The 20,691-nt window shown below is 44.2% G+C and overlaps 1 protein-coding gene across 2 annotated transcripts in view; it reads right to left on the bottom strand.

Annotated features, from left to right (window-relative positions):
* The window catches only part of LOC126203975 (N-acetylglucosamine-1-phosphotransferase subunits alpha/beta-like), a 162,312-nt gene that overhangs the window by 32,656 nt on the left and 108,965 nt on the right, over positions 1 to 20,691 (bottom strand). For both annotated transcript variants that reach the window (XR_007540436.1, XM_049938395.1), the window contains exon 7: positions 20,333 to 20,435. Coding sequence is in view for 1 of the 2 variants with exons in the window: in XM_049938395.1 (XP_049794352.1) it covers positions 20,333 to 20,435 (103 nt within the window). In the remaining variant the exon portion in view is untranslated. The remainder of the gene's footprint in view (positions 1 to 20,332; positions 20,436 to 20,691) is intronic.

Here is a 20,691-nt window from a genome sequence, read left to right as displayed (position 1 = left end):
GGCTCCCATAATCCAGCTTCGATCGGACTATGGACCGATACAAGCGAAGCAGGACAGTGTGATCCGCTCTCCAAGATGAACCACTAAGAACTGTGAGGACATTAAGGGAACGTGTACAACGGGCAGCCAAATAAGAGATGTGCGGAGACCAACAAAGTTTCCTGTCCAGTGTGAGCCCTAGAAACTTAGTTGTTTCCACGAATGGGAGAACAACGGGACCGAGATGTAAGGATGGCGGAAGGAACGCTTTATATCACCAAAAGTTGATGCAAACCGTCTTCTCTCACAGAGAACCGGAAGCCATTTGCCACACTCCATGAGTATAGGCTGTCTAGACAACGCTGAAGGCAGCGCTCCAGGAGGCATGTTCGCTGGGCACTGCAGTAGATCACGAAGTCATCGACAAAAAGAGAGCCTGAGACATTAGGTGGAATGCAATCCATAATTGGATTGATCGCTATGGCAAAAAGGGCTACGCTCAAGATGGAGCCCTGAGGCACTCCGTTCTCCTGGAGGAAGATTTCGGACAATACGGAACCCACACGGACCCTAAAATGTCGATCTGTTAAAAAATATCAAAAAGGGGCAGGCGACCGCGTAGACCCCACCTGTACATAGTGCGGAGGATACCTCCTCTCCAACAGGTATCATAAGCCTTCTCCAAATCGAAGAACACGGCGACTGTTTGGCGCTTTCGCAAAAAGTTGATCATGATGAATGTCGACAAGGTCACAAGGTGGTCAACAGCGGAGCGGCGGTGACGAAAGCCGCCGCATTGAACATTGGTAAGTAGCTGTCGAGATTCAAGAATCCAAACTAACCGAGCGTTAACCATGCGCTCAATCACCTTACAGACACAGCTTGTAAGAGAAATGGGGCGGTAACTAGAAGGAAGGTGTCTATCCTTCCCGGGTCTGGGTATAGGAACAACGACAGCGTCACGCCAACGCATGGGGACTTGACCTTCGGTCCAGACGCGATTGTAGGTACGAAGAAGGAAGCTTTTGCCTGCCGGAGAAAGGTGGGCCAGCATCTGAACGTGAATGGCGTCTGGCCCCGGAGCAGAGGACCGGGACAGTGCAAGTGCACGTTCGAGTTCCCGCATAGTAAAGGGGGCATTATAATTTTCCAGATTCAGCGAGTGGAAGGAAGGTCGCCGAGCCTCTTCTGCCTCTTTCCTGGGAAGGAAGGCAGGGTGGTAATGGGCGGATCTTGAAACCTCCGCGAAAAAGCGGCCGCTGGCGTTGGAGAGGTCCACAGGATCAACAAGGACCTCATTACCTGAAGTCAGGCCAGGTACCGAGGAGTGGACCTTAATGCCCGACAGCCGGCGCAGACCACCGCAGACGACAGAAGAGGGAGTAAAACTGTTAAAGGAGCTGGTGAAAGAGGCCCAACAAGCTTTTTTGCTGTCTTTGATGACTCTACGGCATTGCGCTCGGAGTCGTTTGTATCCAATACAATTCACCAACGTAGGATGGCGGCGAAAGGTGCGTAAAGCACGTCGTCGAGCACAAATAGCGTCTTGACAAGCCTCATTCCACCAGGGGACAGAAGCGCGACGTGAAGAAGAGGCAGTACAAGGAATGGAACGTTCGGCAGCATTGATGATAACAGCCGTGAGATATTCGACCTGACTGTCACAACTGAGAAAATCGTGGTCCGGAAAGGTCGCCAGGGAGGAGTAAAGTCCCCAGTCAGCCTTCGGTATGTTCCAGCTCAAAGGGCGTGGGGATGGGGTGTGGTGCAGGAGACGAACGACACAGGGGAAGTGGTCGCTCGAATAGGTGTCAAAGGACATACCACTCGAACCGACGGGCAAGAGTGGTAGAACAGATCGAGAGGTCCAAGTGGGAGTAGGTATGAGTAGAGTCTGAGAGGAAAGTCGGGGCGCCAGTATTGAGGCAGACAAAATTGAGATGGTTGAAGACAACCGCCAAGAGGGAGCCTCTTTGACAGGATGCAGGAGAGTCCCAAAGGGGATGATGGGCATTGAAGTCGCCAAACAATAAAAACGGCGGAGGAAGCTGAACAATCAGGTGCATCATGTCAGCCCGACTAACTGCGGATGACGATGGAGTGTAGACGGTACAAACAGAAAAAGTAAAGGCAGAAAGAGTAATACGGACAGCTATTGCTTGGAGTGAGGTGGTCAATGGGAGTGGATGGTAATAGACATCGTCCCGAACGAGCAACATGACCCCACCATGAGCTGGAATACCGTCCACAGGGGGGAGGTCATACCGCTCCGAGGTATAGTGGGTAAAAGCAATACGGTCAGTTGGGCGCAACTTGGTTTCCTGGAGACCAAGGACGAGTGGACAGTGCAGGCGGAGGAGCAGTTGTAATTCCTCCCGATTAGATCGAATACCTCTTATGTTCCAATGTAACAAAGCCATCGCTAGTCAGAAAAGAGGTGGAACGAAACGGGTGAAGAGCTGGTCACCTTGACGGCCACGGAGGCCCAGGTGTCGAGGGAACAACGCTACAACCGGCGGGAGGCGGATCCTGTTCCATCGAGTTGTCGCCAGCGGCGGCCGCTTTCCCGGGTTGCGTAGGAGGGGCAGCATCATTTGCCGACGAAAGGCCAGCTGAGCGCCTGGCAGCAGAGCATCCCGGCGAAACTGAGGACGGCCGGGAGCAGCGACTCACGGATGGAGCGTCAGACGAAATGCGCCGGGGTGGAGGCCTTCTTGGAAGTCCAATGAGGCACAGGGATGGTGGACTGGAGCCGAAGAAGGTCCTCACATGCAGGGTCCGTGTTGGAACGCCGGACCTCGGAAGCCGGGGTCCGGAACATTTCCCCGATGGACGCCTGAGAAGAGGATCGCTTCTCAGGCAGCGGAGGGGGAGGAGGAGGAAGGGTGGCCCCCGGGGCAGAGGGGGCAGGGGCCGCGAGGGAGGAGGATTTGGAAGGGAGGGATTTGGGAGGTGGAGGCATAGAGCCCGGATGGGGTGAGGAGGTGGAGGGGAGACAGGAGAGGGGTGAGGATACTGTGGAAGGAGTGGACACGACTAAGGCAAACGAAGTTGTCAACGTCACGGGATGGAGGCGGTCATACTTCTTCCTGGCCTCAGAATAAGAAAGACGAACCAAAGTTTTTAATTCTTGAATCTTCTTCTCCTTCTGATACGCGGGGCAGTCTAAAGATCTAGGCGGGTGGATGTCAGGACAATTGACGCACCGAGGTGATGGGGTGCATGTATGTTCCTCACGAAGAGGACGTCCGCAATCGCCACAAAAGGGGCTCAGCCTCACACCGTGACGACATGTGCCCAAAGTGCAAACACCGAAAGCAGCGCATAGGAGGCGGGACGTAAGGTCGCACGTCGCACCGGTAGCACATCACCTTTACCTTCTCCGGGAGAATGTCCCCCTTGAAGGCGAGGATGAAGGCTCCACTGTCGATGCGACGGTCTTTGGGGCTGCGCTGAACTCGCTGGACGAAATGCACGCCTCGGCGCTCCAGGTTGGCCCTGAGCTCCTCATCAGATTGCAGCAGGAGGTCCCAATGAAAAATAACCCCGTGCGTCCTATTCAGTGCCAGATGCGGGACAATAGACACTGGGATGTCCCCTAGTCAGTCGCACGCCTGGAGTGCCGCCGACTGTGTGGCGGAGGCGGTCTTTATAAGAACGGACCCCGAACGCATTTTACTGAGAGCCTTGATTTCCCCGAAGATGTCCTCGATGTGCTGGACAAAGAACATGGGCTTGGAGGTGGCGAACGTCCCCCCATCGGTCCGAGAACAGACTAAATAGCGGGGGAAGTACTTCGCCCCAAACCGGCGGGCCTGTCCTTCCTCCCAGGGAGTGGCCAAGAGGGAAAGGGCAGGAGAACCAGAACCAGAGACAGTACCTTTCTTTTTAAAAGACTCGGCCGCAGAGCGACCTGATACATGTTGACATTTCATCTGCGAAACGTCCGCCCCGATACCACCCACTCCGACCAGGGGCTCTCCCCAAGGGCGCCACCCAGCCTCAACAAGGGCCACCTGGCAGGATGACCATTGCCGGGTGTCCCGATGCCCCAAGGAGACGGGCATCTACTCCTTGGCCGACGTGGGGAGGGTGCATCTCAGGTATCGGCAGTACGATCCCTGTGTTGTCAGGGGGCTACAACCTAGCGGGTACATGACGACCCCACCACAACGGGCTGGCTACCGTGCTGGATTTCGGGCGCCATGGAAGGTCCATCCTGATCGAAGGTGCAGATGGGGACGCACTATGGGCGTAACTTGTGCAACCCATCAGGCGTTTAGGCCCAATTTGAGGAATAGTGGGTGTGGTTACAACGCCGTTACAATGCTGAGTGCCAAGCTTTTAGTGCACTGAGGACCAGTGAGACACCACGTAATGCGTCCTTCCCCAAAAGGCTCATACTTCTGTAGAATTTCGAAAAATGGAGGTCAAACCCCAAGGGGGACCATCACATGGAACGCCGAAATGGTTGAAACTCCTTGTAGTCGCCTCTTACGACAGGCAGGAATACCTCGGGCCTATTCTTACCCCGGACCCGCAGGGGGGGGGCTGGATGGTGCTGTAGATGAGACACGCCGTGGCGGAGAAGGAGAGGAACTGGGTTTCTTATTAGCCTTCTTGGAAACAGGAGGCTGAGATGAGGGAATGAGCTGCTCATCTTTAAAAATGGAGCAATCTCTAGAGGAAGCAGCACGGTCACCCATACAGTTGACGCAACGAGGGGATGGAGGTGGACAAGCACCCTCATGGGTGCCGTTTCTTAATCAGAAACAAGACTTTACAGGACCTGCAATTGCATCGACACCTTTCTGAATAATGAAAGGGTTGACCGTGGAGAAGTTTTGACCTTCGTCCGACCGAAAAACAACAAGGAACTGTGGCACTGATGGAAGAATAGTCCGTGGCTGAGACTCAACATTCGCTTGTGAGCAGACATAGTAGATGATGAGGAAACCATTGCAGAAGTATCCTCATGATTATCGGCGTCTCTGATGGCGCGCTCCTTCCTTGTGGGGGCCCTCTCTGAGGGCACTCCCACCTTAGGTGGTTGTTCACACATCAGGTCACACCTCCCGAGAAATGGACGGAGGGACCAATCGGCACTTTCGGAAGGTATCAGCTCGGGTAATGACCTCTCTCTGGGGCTGGCCGTTACCAGGGGGTATGTAGATGTCCTACCTGTCTACCCGGGGTGCGGAATTACGCGTTACCCCGTCACCGGTTATGCGTGGGAATGCGTGGGTCGGCCTTCAGACATGCACAGGGAGGAAAAACGTAAAAGGGAGAAACAAAGAAAAGGAAAGGAAACGAGGTGTCTCAAATGCCGCAGCGGAGAACAGGGTAAAGAGAAGAGGCAAGGAAAAGAGAAGGACGAAGAAAGGACATAGACTTTCCAGCAGAGAAAGCGAAGAAAAGAGACTGTCTTACAGTTACAAGAGTCCATCTCCGGACGTAGGCACAAAACATACTCCCAGAAGGGGAGAAGGGGAAGGGAAGAGGTGGAGGTGAGGGGTGAGCGGGAAGCGGGGAGTGGGGAGGGGGGGATGGGGAAGGATGCAGAAAAGGAAGGTATGCAGCCTGGAAAGGAAAGAGGGCCGCACTAGCTCGGGGTCCCGTGCTCGCCACGCACATATCCACAAAAGAGTTGTGGACCCCCGGGGGATAACTGAGAGCATGATCTAGCTCCCTCATAGTGAAGGTGAATTGCATTCACGGTTTGGGGAAGAGAATGGTATCGCCCAAGCCTCCTCCACTCCTTTCTGATGGATGAAGGCAGGGTGATAGTGGAAAGAGCTCGAAACGTCTGCATAATGGCGGCCCAAGGTGTTGGAGATAGCAACAGGATCCACGATGACACTGTCTGCTACTATCAGGCCGGAAATGAGGGAATGGATCTTGGTTTCGGAGATCCATCAGAGGTTGGCCCAAATGACAGACAAAGGTGTGGAACTGTTAAAAGAACTAGTGAATAAAATCCAACTACCTCTTTTACTTTCCCGAAGATATCAACGACACTTTGTACGCATCTGTTTATAATGAATCCAGTTTTCCAGCATAGGGTGGTGGTTAAAAATGTGGAGAGTACGTCTCCGCTCATGAGCTGAGTCACAGCATGCTACAGTCCACCAAGGAAATGGGACACAACATGGTAAAGAGGAATTGTGAGGAATGAAACGTTCTGCAGCAATAGGGATAATGTTTGTGAGATATTCCACCTGATCATCACAACTGGGGAAATCCTGTTCTTCGAAGGTCACCAGGGAGGAGTAAAGGTCCAGTCAGAATTAGTAAGCTGCCATTTGGGGCTGCACGTGGATGGGACAGGAGCCAGCAAACTGATAGCACATGGGAAATGGTTGTTCGAGTAGGTGTCAGGAAGAATGGACCACTCAAGATGATGGGCAAGCTGGGCAGTGCAAAAGGATAGGTCCAAATGGGAATAGATGTGCGAGGAGTCAGAAAGGAAAGTGGGTGCTCCAGTGTTAAGAAAGAAGAGGTTGGGTTGGTTCAGAAGGTCAGCCAAAGGAATCATGAGTCCTCCATGTGCTGGAGTGCCTTCAACAAAGGGGAGATCAAATCGGACTGACTGAAAATGGGGGAAAACAAAGTGATCGTGGGGACGCAGCTTTGTTTCATGAAGACAGAAGATGACCAGCGAGTAGGATCATAAGAGGATCGACAATTCATCCCAATTGGCTCGAATGCGGCGGATATTCCAATGGATAATGGACATAGGGTGGACAGAAAAGGGAAGAATGTGACCAAGGTTGCCCTCAACTCAACAACTGCTCAGAGCTTGTGACCGACAGCGTGGAACGTTGTTCGGGAAAGTTTTCGAGGTCTGTACCATGGCTAGTGAACATAGTTCCAACCCACAAAGGGTTATGGACGTTGAAATCACCCAAGATTAGAAAAGGTGGGAGGGAGGAGCTGAGAAACCAATGCAAACAGTGTACTGTGAGACACTTCACCATCCAGAGGATGGTAACCATGCAAATGCTAATCTCCTGAAATGCCCTTACCTGAACAGCCACAGCCTCCAAAGGTGCACTAAGAGGCACGAGTTCACTACATAGAGTGTCTAGAACATATGCGCAAACTCTGCCCAACACCTTGTCATAGACAGCATGATTCTTATAATATTCCCGGTATCCATGAACGGCTGGGGTCTGCATTGTTGGAAACCAAGTCTCCTGAATGGCAATACAGGAGGTAGGTGATGAGCTTAAAAGATGTCGTAGCCACCCAGGTGGTGAAAAAAAACACTATGATTCCACTGGAGAATAATGTTCTTGATGTACAGTGATGCCATGAAGGGACCAAGGGGAAGGTTAGGCCTTTCGGTCACCTGCTGCCAATGGTTGAGGGATTAGGGCATCATATTACACAGAGTTTTGGGTTCTGTTGTGTGGTGTGAACTGGGGCCTCAGGAACCACTGGAGTCTCCACCTCAGGCTGTAACGTGCAATACATCTGGACCATGTATATTCACAAATTTACAATCTTATCCTTTCTCAATCTTATTTGAAATGTTTCAAACTTGAACTGTAAAACAGTATATGATGTGCTAACACAATAAACCCCTGTGATTTAAAAAAAAAAAAAGAAAATCATAAAATTACTGCACTACAAAAAGAGATATATTTTTGTTTATGTGATATATATTATCATAATTGTTGTATTGTACTGTTGACTAAATTTCATTTTTTGTACATTATTTTCAATTTAATGTTCTATATCTATGTTTCGATCTTAATATGAATATACTTTTACTGATGTACTTTGGAGCAATGTTAACTGGGAGCAGTTGGCTTGCATGTGTGTGTGGCAGGAAGGAAGGAAGGAAGGGAGGAGAAATGTAAAGTTTTCTGGAGTTGTGTACAAATGGAATGTATTTCACTGAGTGAACATTGTAAATTTATGGCAGCAAGGCATCTAGGACTATCAAATGTGAAATTTACAAACGAATCAGTTTCGTCGTCTACATTATTCTACAAACACATCAACCTATAGGGCTTCCAGACCTACAAGAGAACCTGGCTTTTAGATAGAAGTTCAAGCAACAAATTTAAGGAGATCCTCAAGAAACAAGATGAGAATTTTTTCTTTAAAACTACAACTGGACCCAGCCAACAATATGTAATTACTCCATGAACAATTATTTATAATTAATGGTCATCCAATGTGTGTAACAAAGGAGGTCAAAGTGGTGCTATTGGGACTAGGATACTTGTACGTTTGGATTTTTGACAGTGTTTATGTTTCAAGTGACCAAAAAGCATATAGTTGTGTTGCAAAGTGGAATGATTTTAAACCAAATGTAGTTTGACATATTACCATGTGGAGAAGTTTTGGAAAGACGCAAAACTATGGACATACGTGGTTGTAAAAGGTTGAGGCATTATTAATAAAGTAGACGCCAGCTACCCAATCCAGGACAATAAGCAGCTAAGTACCAATTAAAATATTAATTTTTGTATTTTCTCAGTGCAGTGTTGTGCTGTATGGACATTTTGACCAACATTTTTTTTTTTCTTTTAGCATTGATAATTTAAGAACAAATTTACAAAAAGTGACTCATGATCTGAACAATGAAATAAATATGCCGAACCTACCAGCTTCAACCAGTGAGTTTAGACAAGACATAGCCGATAAAGACATGTTTCAAGATGTATTAGACAATAGTCGACCAAAGCAGATTAAACGAAATCAGTGCAGACTCGGGAGTTTTAGACAGTAACATGTTAGATTCGAGTCCAGACCATGAGAAACAAGTACAGTTGCATGTAAGTAAAACAATGCTGAGTGAAAATCCCAAACAGTTAGTTTACAAGACATGTTTACTGCATTAATGTCATCAAAGGAAAAAAATAGTGAAAAACGTGAAACAAAAAGCCTGTCATCAATGGAAAAAATAGTGGAAAACAAAGGAATCTCATTAGACCAGAGCTTAATGCGCAAATTTCAAATATTAAAAAAGACTGAGCTTTTCTCCAGTGAAAGCTAAAGATGAATGTGTGAAAAAGTTGAGGGGAGGGCAGAGGCTTCAGAATCCAAAATACAATCATTATAAACAAAATTATACGAAGTAGACAAGGACCTCACATCTGAGATACGTGCTGTTGAAGTTAAGACGTAAAGATGCTGTTGGAGACACTAGTTAACAATCTGTAAACTTTATAAATAAGCTAAATGAAAAAACAGACGTTGTTGCTTCAGATGTAGATGAAAAAGTTCTGAAGATAGCTGAGATAACATAATGATGTCACCATTACCAAAAAAACAAGATGGGGCTTGTCAAAAAACATTCTGTAATGTAGGACATCCAAGCTTTCCTGCTATGCCACTGAAGTGTTTCCCTGGTGACAAACATTTTCATCCAGTTGATTTTATACAAAGTTTCTGTGATAGTTTTCTCCCTGGTATGAGTGATGAATTAAAAATTCAGTTCATTAAAAGATCATTAGAAGGGGAAGCCTTGTCATGGGCCAACTAACTTGACTGTAGCAATTTATCCATAGATGAATTTGAAAAGTGTTTCTTGAAAAAGTTTTGGTCTGACACTGAACAGGCAAGGATAAAGAGTAAGTTTTTAAATGGTCCAATGTACAGGGAGCAAAAAGGGGGTATAAAAGAGTTTTGCAAAGACCAGATCATGAAACTTGCACACATAGACCAACCCTTTGATGAATTAATTCAAATGGATGCACTTAAGAGAAGGCTACCAGAAAGAATTCAAATGGGGTTAGTTTACAGACCAGATGATTCTGTAGACCAGTTCCTGAAAAATAGTAATAATAATAAAAAAACCTTAGTTTTCAAAATTTGCAAAAGACAAGAAGGGTGTCCCAAGATCTGTCTGGGACACTTCAGTGGTGATGTCACTTATTCCTCTTCCCATCCTGTCACTAGTTTGTAATAAGTTAGGTAGTATCTTCAACTGTCTTCGATTTCAGGTAATGTGTGGTAAACTTTATGAGAGAGTGGCACATATATTCTGAGGAGAAACATTGGTGAACAGCCATTTTTAACAATAAACAGAAACATAATACCTACACAACATTGATTATGTAAAATTCAGAGTGCTAACACATATTTGATATTTTCTGAGTACAAAAGTAATGCAGGAGGATGTTTTTCTGTTTGTTATGAAAAAAAAGTTTATCAATTATACCAAAAAAGTAAGGTAATGGAATTTTACAAAATGTTTAAGTGTATCAAATTATGTTGAACAACCTGAGTAACCACTAAACATGAAATTATAAAAGGCTGTATTATTGCAGGAGTAATGAGATTACTACACAGTGTATACACAATTTTTGGTAAATTTTTGAGGAAGTAGTACATATAGCTAGCTATCAGCAGAAGAGAACACTTGAGATATTTAGTGTCATCCACTAGTTTTCAAAGTGTTTGTATAATATGACAAATGAAAGTACAGTTACCTAGTGAAGTGTATTTGAAAGTAATGAAGTGATTGTATGAAGTATTACCTTTCTGGCCCAAAAGTTGAAGTAATATGATTGTATACAGTAATGTGTTGTGCAAGCAATGCAATGATTAGAAACAGTAAAGAAATAAAATATGTAAATACTGTAATGTCTGTTTCTATTGTTAGAGGAAAAGTTACACCAGTTGTGAGATCTGCTGCTATGTAGCGTTATTTTGTGAGGTTGATCTATTGTGTAAGACGAAGCAGGTGATTTTTCTTAGGTGATTATTATTATCGAGTATTTAGTGGAGAAATGAGGTGATATTATGAAGTTATTATGTTGATGCAATGAGGAGATATTTGATGTATTTAATGAAGTATTGTTGTATTACTCATGAAATGAGGAGAATGATATTAGGTAGGGACTGGTTAGGAAACCCTCTTTTTCTTACAGTGAAGAAAGTTTATAAAAGACACACATAGTCAGCAAGGTTTGTAATGCAAGTTGTTTTTGATTCGAAGAAACAGATGCAAGTAAACACTCATTTATATTAACGCAGAAAGTTTGAGTCTATGTGAAGTGTGACATCTTTTGTAATTAGGCAACACTTCAGTAATCTGTACACTGAAAAGTGATTAAGCATCATGTTGGCAATTAATTTGAAGAATATTAACACTTGAAAATAGGAAGTTAAATGTAGAATGTTTTCAGTGAATTGACAACTATACCTATACACCACTACATTCTTGTACACTGTTGAAAGGTAATGATTAAAGAAAACTGTTCATTTCCGAACTTATGAAAATTTTTATACTTACACTGAATCACATAAAGTAAGTCAGGACGACATATCTGAACACTTAATGGTTGATGTATTCAGTACTCGAAGGGCTATATGAATTGAACTACTTATTGTATCAGACTATGTGCTTGAGACATATAACTGTTACATTACTGTTTCTGAAAATATAATGAGAGGTGGGAGTTATTTTGTTACTTTTCTGGAAACATGCTGAGGTAAATACTAAGTTTTTAAAACATTTTACCCCAGGTGGGAGCCTCTATACTGAATTTGTCTCATGCTTGATGTGCACCAAGTGTTACAACCATATAGTGACTGACTTAAACATGTACTCATCAACAATTATCCACACAGAAATTATAGTTCTAAGTGTTTCAACACAACCATATCCCACACAATGACTTTTAAATATCTTAGGGCTATTTTCCATTGTTTGATTAGTGTTATTACATGTTTTCTTTGATGTTTTGTTATTTATGTAAACAACTATGGGGGCTGATTCTTGAATGATACTAACAGGTACAACACTAATTTACCATTAAATACTATACCCATAAACATTGCACAACATTTTATCATTTTTGTAAATACCTTTAAGATACTGTCTGATAACTAGTAATATATTTATACTATTCTTTGTCTTTGAACTACTAGTAAACAGTGAAGAATGATGCATGCAATTTTATGTAGATGTCTATGACACAGAACCCTGTAACAAACAAATGCTACTTCATCGAAGTGTGTAAAAGATATCAGGAGAGTTATTGAAATCTGTGGGCACTTCCCAAAATTAGATATATATATATTTTGTGTATCACCTAAGTAGACATTTTCCAATTCTATCTAGTTTTAGGTGAATTTTCAACCAGAAATGGTATGTAAATTTCAGACAACCCCATGATCTGGAGAGGACATTTTCATTTTTGTGATTAAAGTGTTAGTTATGTGACATTCACCATAGTGCTTATAAATATCTTATTTCATTGATGTTGTATAGTATCCTAAGCCATGAGTTGAACCAAATTGATAGTGAACTTGTCTGTGTGTTTGTTTAAACAGACTACATGGTATTCCCAATTGAAGTTGTGCTAGGTTAGCACACCAGACTTATATTTGAACTACATACTCTAGTAGCATGGAACTCAGTAGTGCTTATGTAGCAGACATAACTTTATCAAAAGCTTTGACGTTTTAGTTGTGTCTATGCTGCACACAGTATTTCATGAGCTACTGATGATGTAAAATGGTATTGTAATGGTATGAACAATGTAAAATGGCATTGTATGTAAAAAAAGAACAGAGGACTTGGTTCAAAGATATGGTATCACATTTTTTGTTAGTGAAATTGGTATCATAATATACTATATTACAAGGGATGATAATTAAATCAAGACCCTAGCTGTCAACAGGTGTTGATATACATCAATGGGAACAGTTAAAAATGTGTGCACCGACCAGGACTCTAAACTGGAATCTCCTGCTTAAATGCAGACGCTCTATCCATCTGAGCCACCTAGGGCACAGACGATAGTGTGACTGCAGGGATTTATCCCCTGCATGCTCCCCGTGAGACCCACATTCCCAACTTAATGTCCACAAACTACATTCATAGTGCCCCTGCCCATTACACTCATTACTCGTGGCAGATAATCTGACCGAGTCCCATACGAGTTCGGGCAATGCGTGTGCTTCCAGCACAGAAGAAGGAGATCAATGTGTGTGTGTGCGCGAGTGTATACCCGTCCCTTTTTCCCCCCTAAGGTAAGTCTTTCCGCTCCCGGGATTGGAATGACTCCTTACCCTCTCCCTTAAAACCCACATCCTTTCGTCTTTCCCTCTCCTTCCCTCTTTCCTGATGAGGCAACAGTGTCGACCTGCCACCACTTTCATTTGGTAAGTCACATCATCTTTGTTTTTAGATACATTTTTCCTACGTGGAATGTTTCCCTCTATTATAACCATATCATATATATATATATATATATATATATATATATATATATATATATATAGTTATAATAGAGGGAAACATTCCACGTAGGAAAAATATATCTAAAAACAAAGATGATGTGACTTACCAAATGAAAGTGCTGGCAGGTCGACAGACACACAAACATACACACAGAATTCAAGCTTTCGCAACAAACTGTTGCCTCATCAGGAAAGAGGGAAGGAGAGGGAAAGACGAAAGGATGTGGGTTTTAAGGGAGAGGGTAAGGAGTCATTCCAATCCCGGGAGCGGAAAGACTTACCTTAGGGGGGGGAAATAAAATAACAAAGATGATGTGACTTACCGAACGAAAGCGCTGGCAGGTCGATAGACACACAAACAAACACAAACACACACACAAAACTCAAGCTTTCGCAACAAACTGTTGCCTCATCAGGAAAGAGGGAAGGAGAGGGAAAGACGAAAGGATGTGGGTTTTAAGGGAGAGGGTAAGGAGTCATTCCAATCCCGGGAGCAGTAAGACTTACCTTAGGGGGAAAAAAGGATGGGTATACACTCGCACACACACAAACGCGCACGCACACACACACACACACACACACACACACACACACACACATATCCATCCACACAAATACAGACACAAGCAGACATCTCACAAGCAGACATATTTAAAGACAAAGAGTTTGGGCAGAGATCTCTGATATATATTTTGTTGGGGGGGGGGGGGGTCACATTTTGTCGGTCTTGTACATAGGGGGCCAAAGGACAATAGGGCTGCTACCAGTGCCTTCCTCTTGGTTTTTGAGGGTGATTCATAGCCTGAAAAGGTCAAGGTCTTAGTAAACCATTGCAATGGAGTACTGATGGTATACTGCTGCAATGCTTCAAGTGCTTGAAATTTGGGCACATATCTTTGCATTGCAATGCTAGCTCCATTGGTAGAGATTGTGGATGGACGCCACATGCGAACAATCCCTGTGCATCTCTCTCCTTCCGTGTCAACTTTGGAAAGTACCAGTCTCCATGCTCTCCATATTGCATTGTTCTCCAGAGAGAAAAGAATGCTAGCCTCTAGACAAACTCAGTTACCAAGAGACCAAGAAGTAGTACAAGCAGTTCCACGCAGCATGTCAAATAATGTCATATGCTACAGCTATGACAACACTGCCCCCTTTGGCGACAGTACTCCTGCCTGATACACCACCTAAAGTGTGCTTTCAGGGCCAGTCAACTGTACGTGCCATCGTGATGGTTGGAGGCTCCTGTCTAGCTGCTTCCCCGTACCTACTTTGGGATAGATGGGTTCCCACCCATCAGGAGCATTTGTCCGCACCTCTCAAATACAGACAAATCGTCTACCTCCAGCTTCTCTTGCCAGGAAGACATCCCTCGGGACACTTTCTACCTAGGTACCTCTGGTCCACAACCTACACCAGCCAGTGTTACCTAATCAGATATATGAAATATTTCATGAAAAATTGCAAGATGAACAAGGCTCTCAGAATCTGAATTGAGAGAGAGAGAGAGAGAGAGAGAGAGAGAGAGAGAGAGAGAGAGATGTCAAAATGACTTCTTAACTGATTTGAAGTTAAGTGAAAAGAATACATGGCATTTTCTCAGGCAAAAGCAAATACTATCTCATCTTGGAGGGGGGGGGGAGGGGGGGGGGAATGAAAAAGATTTCTTCTCACAAAAATAATATTTTAGGTTTTGTCAAATGTAATTATTCTGTTGAATTTTGTACAAATACTAATTAGCAATATTAAAGAAAAAATACTTACACGAAGACAAAAATTGTAAAGCAAATATTAGTGCATTAGGGGCACCTAGACTAAAACCAACAGTCAACAATCAGTAAGTTTTAACTTGGATACAGAAAATAATAAGATCAGTTGAAAATGTGTGCGCTGACCGGGACTCGAACCCGGGATCTCCTGCTTACATGTCAAAAGAACGGATACCATCTTCATATAGGTAGGGCTAATTTCAAGTTGCCGCCACTCACACCTCACCTGTCATTCAACAACATCTTTGCCTCTGCACTTCTGCCTCGACTGACATCTCTGCCCAAACTCTTTGTCTTTAAATATGTCTGCTTGTGTCTGTATATGTGTTGATGGATATGTGTGTGTGTGCGCGAGTGTATACCCGTCCTTTTTTCCCCCTAAGGTAAGTCTTTCCGCTCCCGGGATTGGAATGACTCCTTACCCTCTCCCTTAAAACCCACATCCTTTCGTCTTTCCCTCTCCTTCCCTCTTTCCTGATGAGGCAACAGTTTGTTGCGAAAGCTTGAATTTTGTGTGTATGTTTGTGTTTGTTTGTGTGTCTGTCGACCTGCCAGCACTTTCATTTGGTAAGTCACATCATCTTTGTCTTTTTTTATATATATGTCTGCTTGTGAGATGTCTGCTTGTGGCTGTATATGTGTGGATGGATATGTGTGTGTGTGCGAGTGTATACCCGTCCTTTTTTCCCCCTAAGGTAAGTCTTTCTGCTCCCGGGATTGGAATGACTCCTTACCTTCTCCCTTAAAACCCACATCCTTTCGTCTTTCCCTCTCCTTCCCTCTTTCCTGATGAGGCAACAGTTTGTTGCGAAAGCTTGAATTTTGTGTGTGTGTTTGTGTTCGTTTGTGTGTCTGTCGACCTGCCAGCACTTTGATTTGGTAAGTCACATCATCTTTGTTTTTATATATATATATATATATATATATATATATATATATATATATATATATATATATATATATCACTCTTAGTTGGCAAACAGCAGGTTTCTGTGGAAAACAATGGCATGAACTAAAGTTAGATTGTAATAGGGAGTGACAGACACCAGTATGTCACCCAGCTTTTTACAAGTGAAGTGCCCTTCATTGGGCGGGGGATACTGTTTTGATCAGAACTGATCCACTTTTCATTTTGCAGATGCCTGCCACTTTCCCAAACTTGTCTTCAAGTTCTCAACAAAGAAGAAAGGCTTTGAGGCCAAGTAATGAGGGGAGTACTGCTCTGTTTGACACTTAGCCCTACATTCCTCCCAATGTGTAGCCAGGGAAAGGAACATTTTAGGGTTGTATTTATCTGTATTGAAAGAGGACTATCCTTTCATAGAGATTGCTGGCACTGTATGGCCACCAGCAGGAGTTAACTTCATCTGCTTCATTTGCAACTGATCCACCATTGTGCCACCCACTCTGAATGGGGGCTCTCCTCATGGATGAGTGCAACCCAGCCTGGGCAATAGCTACGTAGCCAGTAATTCACTGCTTCGAATCCTAGTGCCCCTGTCATAACAAGCACCTACTCATTGGCATGTTTGGGGAGTTTTCAGCTCAGATAACAACAGTGTGATCCCTGCGTGGTCAGGGGCTACCACTGTGCACATACTTGACAACCCCCTTCCCCCACTCAATGGGTTTTGGGTGTATTACTGCATTAAACAGAAGGGTGCATAGATATAAAGCACAAAGGTGGCTCACACACCACATTGGGTGACCATCTCTGCACAACCCACCCCCTGGTGTATTTTGAAAATTGAAGCGTGTGCACAAATAATGCTCTACGGCACATTTTGCAGTTTTTAGGAAATCGACTAAAACTGTTAATTCTACAGAATTATTGCAAAATAATAATGTAGCAGCAGATATGTATTGTTTGTGTAAACAGACTGTTGAAAATATTTGGTTATGCTTTTTAAAATTCCACTAAGCATAGTTTTTTTGAAAATAAGTATTAAAACGGAAAAATGCATACAAATGGACATACAGCATTATTCCCAATCACTGTATTCTGTTATAATGAGAAAGTTGTCCAGATTCTAAAATTTGTAAGAAACAAAATTATAAAAAGTCACAAAATAATGTTTATTGTAAACTGATTACACTGGTCTTCAAAAAGTAAATTGAACATGAGTTTTTATCAAGTTGAGACACAAGTCTGGTTCATTAAACTGCAAGTTTTTGTTAAAAGTCCTGTACTTTGCCTCCATATATTTCATCACGTCCAAGGGATCTCTTTTCTTCTCCATATGAAGTTTTGAGACCCCACTGTACGGTGGCCGAAAACCAGAAGGCAATGGAAAACGTTTTACTTGATTTTAACAACCATGTTTTAGAATACAATGTCTTTCCCATGGGCGAAGCAAGTTGTGACTACGGCGCACACTTATACCATGAGGACCATCACTACACAGCTTCAACCAGAGTACATCATTATTTTTCAAAGCAGTGAGCTTTTTTAAAAACAACTCAATGGATCCTATGTCCTTGAAGTCTTCCATCATCATCCCCTGAATGGTCAGTTTTGAAGGATCGACAAAGGCCTCAGCAATGACATCCTTCCGTTCTGGAGGAACAATAACTCTTTGACACTTCTTTCTTTTTTTTCAATCATTGGGGAGTCTGTTGTAACTGCGACCGGGATAGTCACAGGGTAGCAACGACAGAAAGTGCGGCGGGACCCGCGGAGAGGCCCGCGAACAACAACACAACGCGAGAGGGCGGACACGACCAACGAAAGACAGAACAAATACAACAAGATTGAACAACGGAGTCACAAGGAAGGAAACACATCCACTCATACACAGAACAAGGAAGCAGGCTGTCTAATGTGAGGGAGATTAGACTGGCTGGCTGAGCGAGAGGCAGGCGCTTAAGTATGCTATCGAGGGCGCTGCTATTGGCCACTGAAACCACGTGTTCCACTGTGACGCCCTAACACCAAAGGCGAGCCAGGAGGCGTGCGCCGCCACAGCTTACGGCGCGGCGCGATGGTGCAGAAACCTCTACGGGACTTCAACGTCCATGATGTCTGGCGCGGATTCAAATTCCGTGGCGCGTGGTACCAGATCCCTCGCCCCTGAAACTTGCCCGCAGGGGTGGAAACGCACCGGACAGTGCCGAGGTGGGCGGCAGTGGGAATAGGAACTGGGTGTATCAACCGCAACTGGCGGGGAGGAAGGGACGCCTGAGGTATCCATGACAGCCGATCCAGAGACCAGGGGGGGGAAGGGAGCCACCAATCCACCCGGAGGCGGAGAGGGCCTGCGGCAGGCCCACGGGGAGACAGCAACTGGGGGCTGGGACAGTGACTCGAGGACCACGTCCGTACCTGAAGGAGGTAGGGAAAGAAGCGGCGGCGCGAGTCCCGTGGCAGCACGAGGGCGGAGCTGATTATGAAGGCGGCGCGCTCCAACCCTTTCGATGTTTGCACCAACATCACACGCAGCCCATGGGCCGAAACGACCGTGGCGGGTGTCCAACCCGCCTTGCGCCTGTACTCCTCGCGGGCCCACACAGCCGTGCCAGGGGCATACCGCTGCGAGGGCCGGGAGTGGGGTGGGAGGAGGATGGCATCAGCAAATGGAGCAGGGTCTGCGGCTGTCGCCCATGAAGGAGCTCTGCCATTTTTGTAACATATAGCATTGTTTGCGCAGAGATGTGAAAACTGCTTCTTTTCTCACGGTTTAGTGCTGCAGCTATTGCAGCAGGCGGTCGAAACTGCCATATACAACATTACTTGAGGCGATTCTACTAAATGTCAATGTGCCATACAACATTATTCATGCACATGTTACAATTAGTGGCAGGTCAAACTGAACAATGGGGATCATGTGTTTATTTAATGAAAAGTTGAAGGCTATGCTGGAAGTGCAAACTCTAGGTCCAGTCATAAACCAGGTCCAAGCAGGGTCTGCACCGAGAAAGCCATCTGATGGAGAGACAGAGAGAGAAAGGGATAGCGGAAGTATAAGCTTGCAGCATGCAAATGAAAGTAATGCTGCAAAGGCTGAGGCACTGCGGTAGCCAAGCATGTACTCACAAAACAGTTGTGAGACACCTGGAGGGAAAAGTGGACAGCAATAATAAATGCAGAACAATACTGGCAAAACATTTGACATACCGTACATATAAAAACAGGAATGAGTCATCACCTTCTGTAACAATTCGATCTACAAGTAATGTCCACAAACGTCAAAGCCCTCCCATGGAAGAAGAAGAAAACATAGGTTTCTCCCAACACAATACTAGGAGAGATACAAATTGATCATGTTGCCATTAAGTAGCCCAAAATCAAAAATAAATACTAAAGATCAAAGTAAGAAAAAGTACCAACATCTACTCGCATCACTACCTGTCAAAGATGAAAGTAAGATTCAGCTGAACAGACCAATGCCAACTTAAACAAGAAACCTAAAATCAACATGGAGACACTGAAGCAGAACAAAGGTAAGTACCTCAAAAACCTGTTTAATTTGGAGATTAACAGCTGGGAAGAAATCAGAGACTCATAAAAGTATTCAAGGATTTGGCAGGCCTTATGCAAAAACAGAAGCTAGGGTGTTGGAATGAAAATTTGGATGAGGATTAAAATTCTGTAAGAATTGGAACTCTACCAAGACTGAGGAAGAATGGGAAGATGGGAAGATTTCAGAGAGAGAGAGAGAGAGGAGAAGAAGAAGAAGAAGAAGAAGAAGAAGAAGAAACAGGAAGGACCGTAAGTTCAGAGAAGAGGAAAAATGACAAATGTTTCATAATGTCATCCACCCATCTTTCATATTTACCATCCATTTGTCTCCTTACATGCCCTATCACCTCCATGCCATTTAATAATTACATCTTTCACTCAAGGCTAGTCCCTGATTACAGTGTTTTACCTATTGCACAACCAGGTGTACACAATTCGCCAGACATCAACTTCTTGCCAATGAGCACATTAGCCTAAAATGCATAATTCATGAGTGATTTACAGGAGAATTTGAAGTTTGAACATAAATATGCCATCGAGTTTGTCTTCCTCACTCTTCACCACCACAAATATACACTACTTTCCCAATCAATATGCCATTTAAAACACACAATACAGGTACCATTTGATGTCACTGTGGTGCTAATATTGATGTAAAGAGGTTACTGATTTTAGTGTCGGCTCATTGGATACCAGGACATGATGCATGTGCAGGATATAGAGTATAATTTATCTAAATCATAACAAATAAATAGCCTGGATAACAATAGTGAACCCCCATTCTCAAAAACCAGAGCCAGATTATCCTAATCTTCTGAAAGATTACTATAAAGTACCAACACGAAGATACAACAAATATCACTTGATTATGCTGCTGCAGAATCAATAGAAGCCTATTAACTGTTGTTTATCTTACCTTCTGCCCTTTAGAATAGGTAATAAAGTCTTCTGGCCAAACTTCCTTGCCAAGCATAACATCATCATTGAAATATAAGAATTTATCTGACAAGCCAGGAATCCTGCAATCAGAATCAAAAAGAACAAGAACCACCAGGAATAATTAGGAACACATACCTATTACATTCTTGTGCTGTTACACAGAAAAAAACTAGATAAGCTTGACAAAACAGTGCTCATTAAAGTGATTCAACAAAAACCTGGCACATAATGTGCCAAGTTGCTTGCATCTAACATGCAAGGTCTAATTGGTCCAAGATAAACAAATGACATGTTGCCCATTGAAGTAATGTCAAGTCATCAACAGGCACATAAAGT

This window comes from Schistocerca nitens, chromosome 9 (assembly GCF_023898315.1).
Source record: "Schistocerca nitens isolate TAMUIC-IGC-003100 chromosome 9, iqSchNite1.1, whole genome shotgun sequence".
NCBI lineage: Eukaryota > Metazoa > Arthropoda > Insecta > Orthoptera > Acrididae > Schistocerca > Schistocerca nitens.
This window is presented reverse-complemented; position numbering and strand designations above follow the sequence as displayed.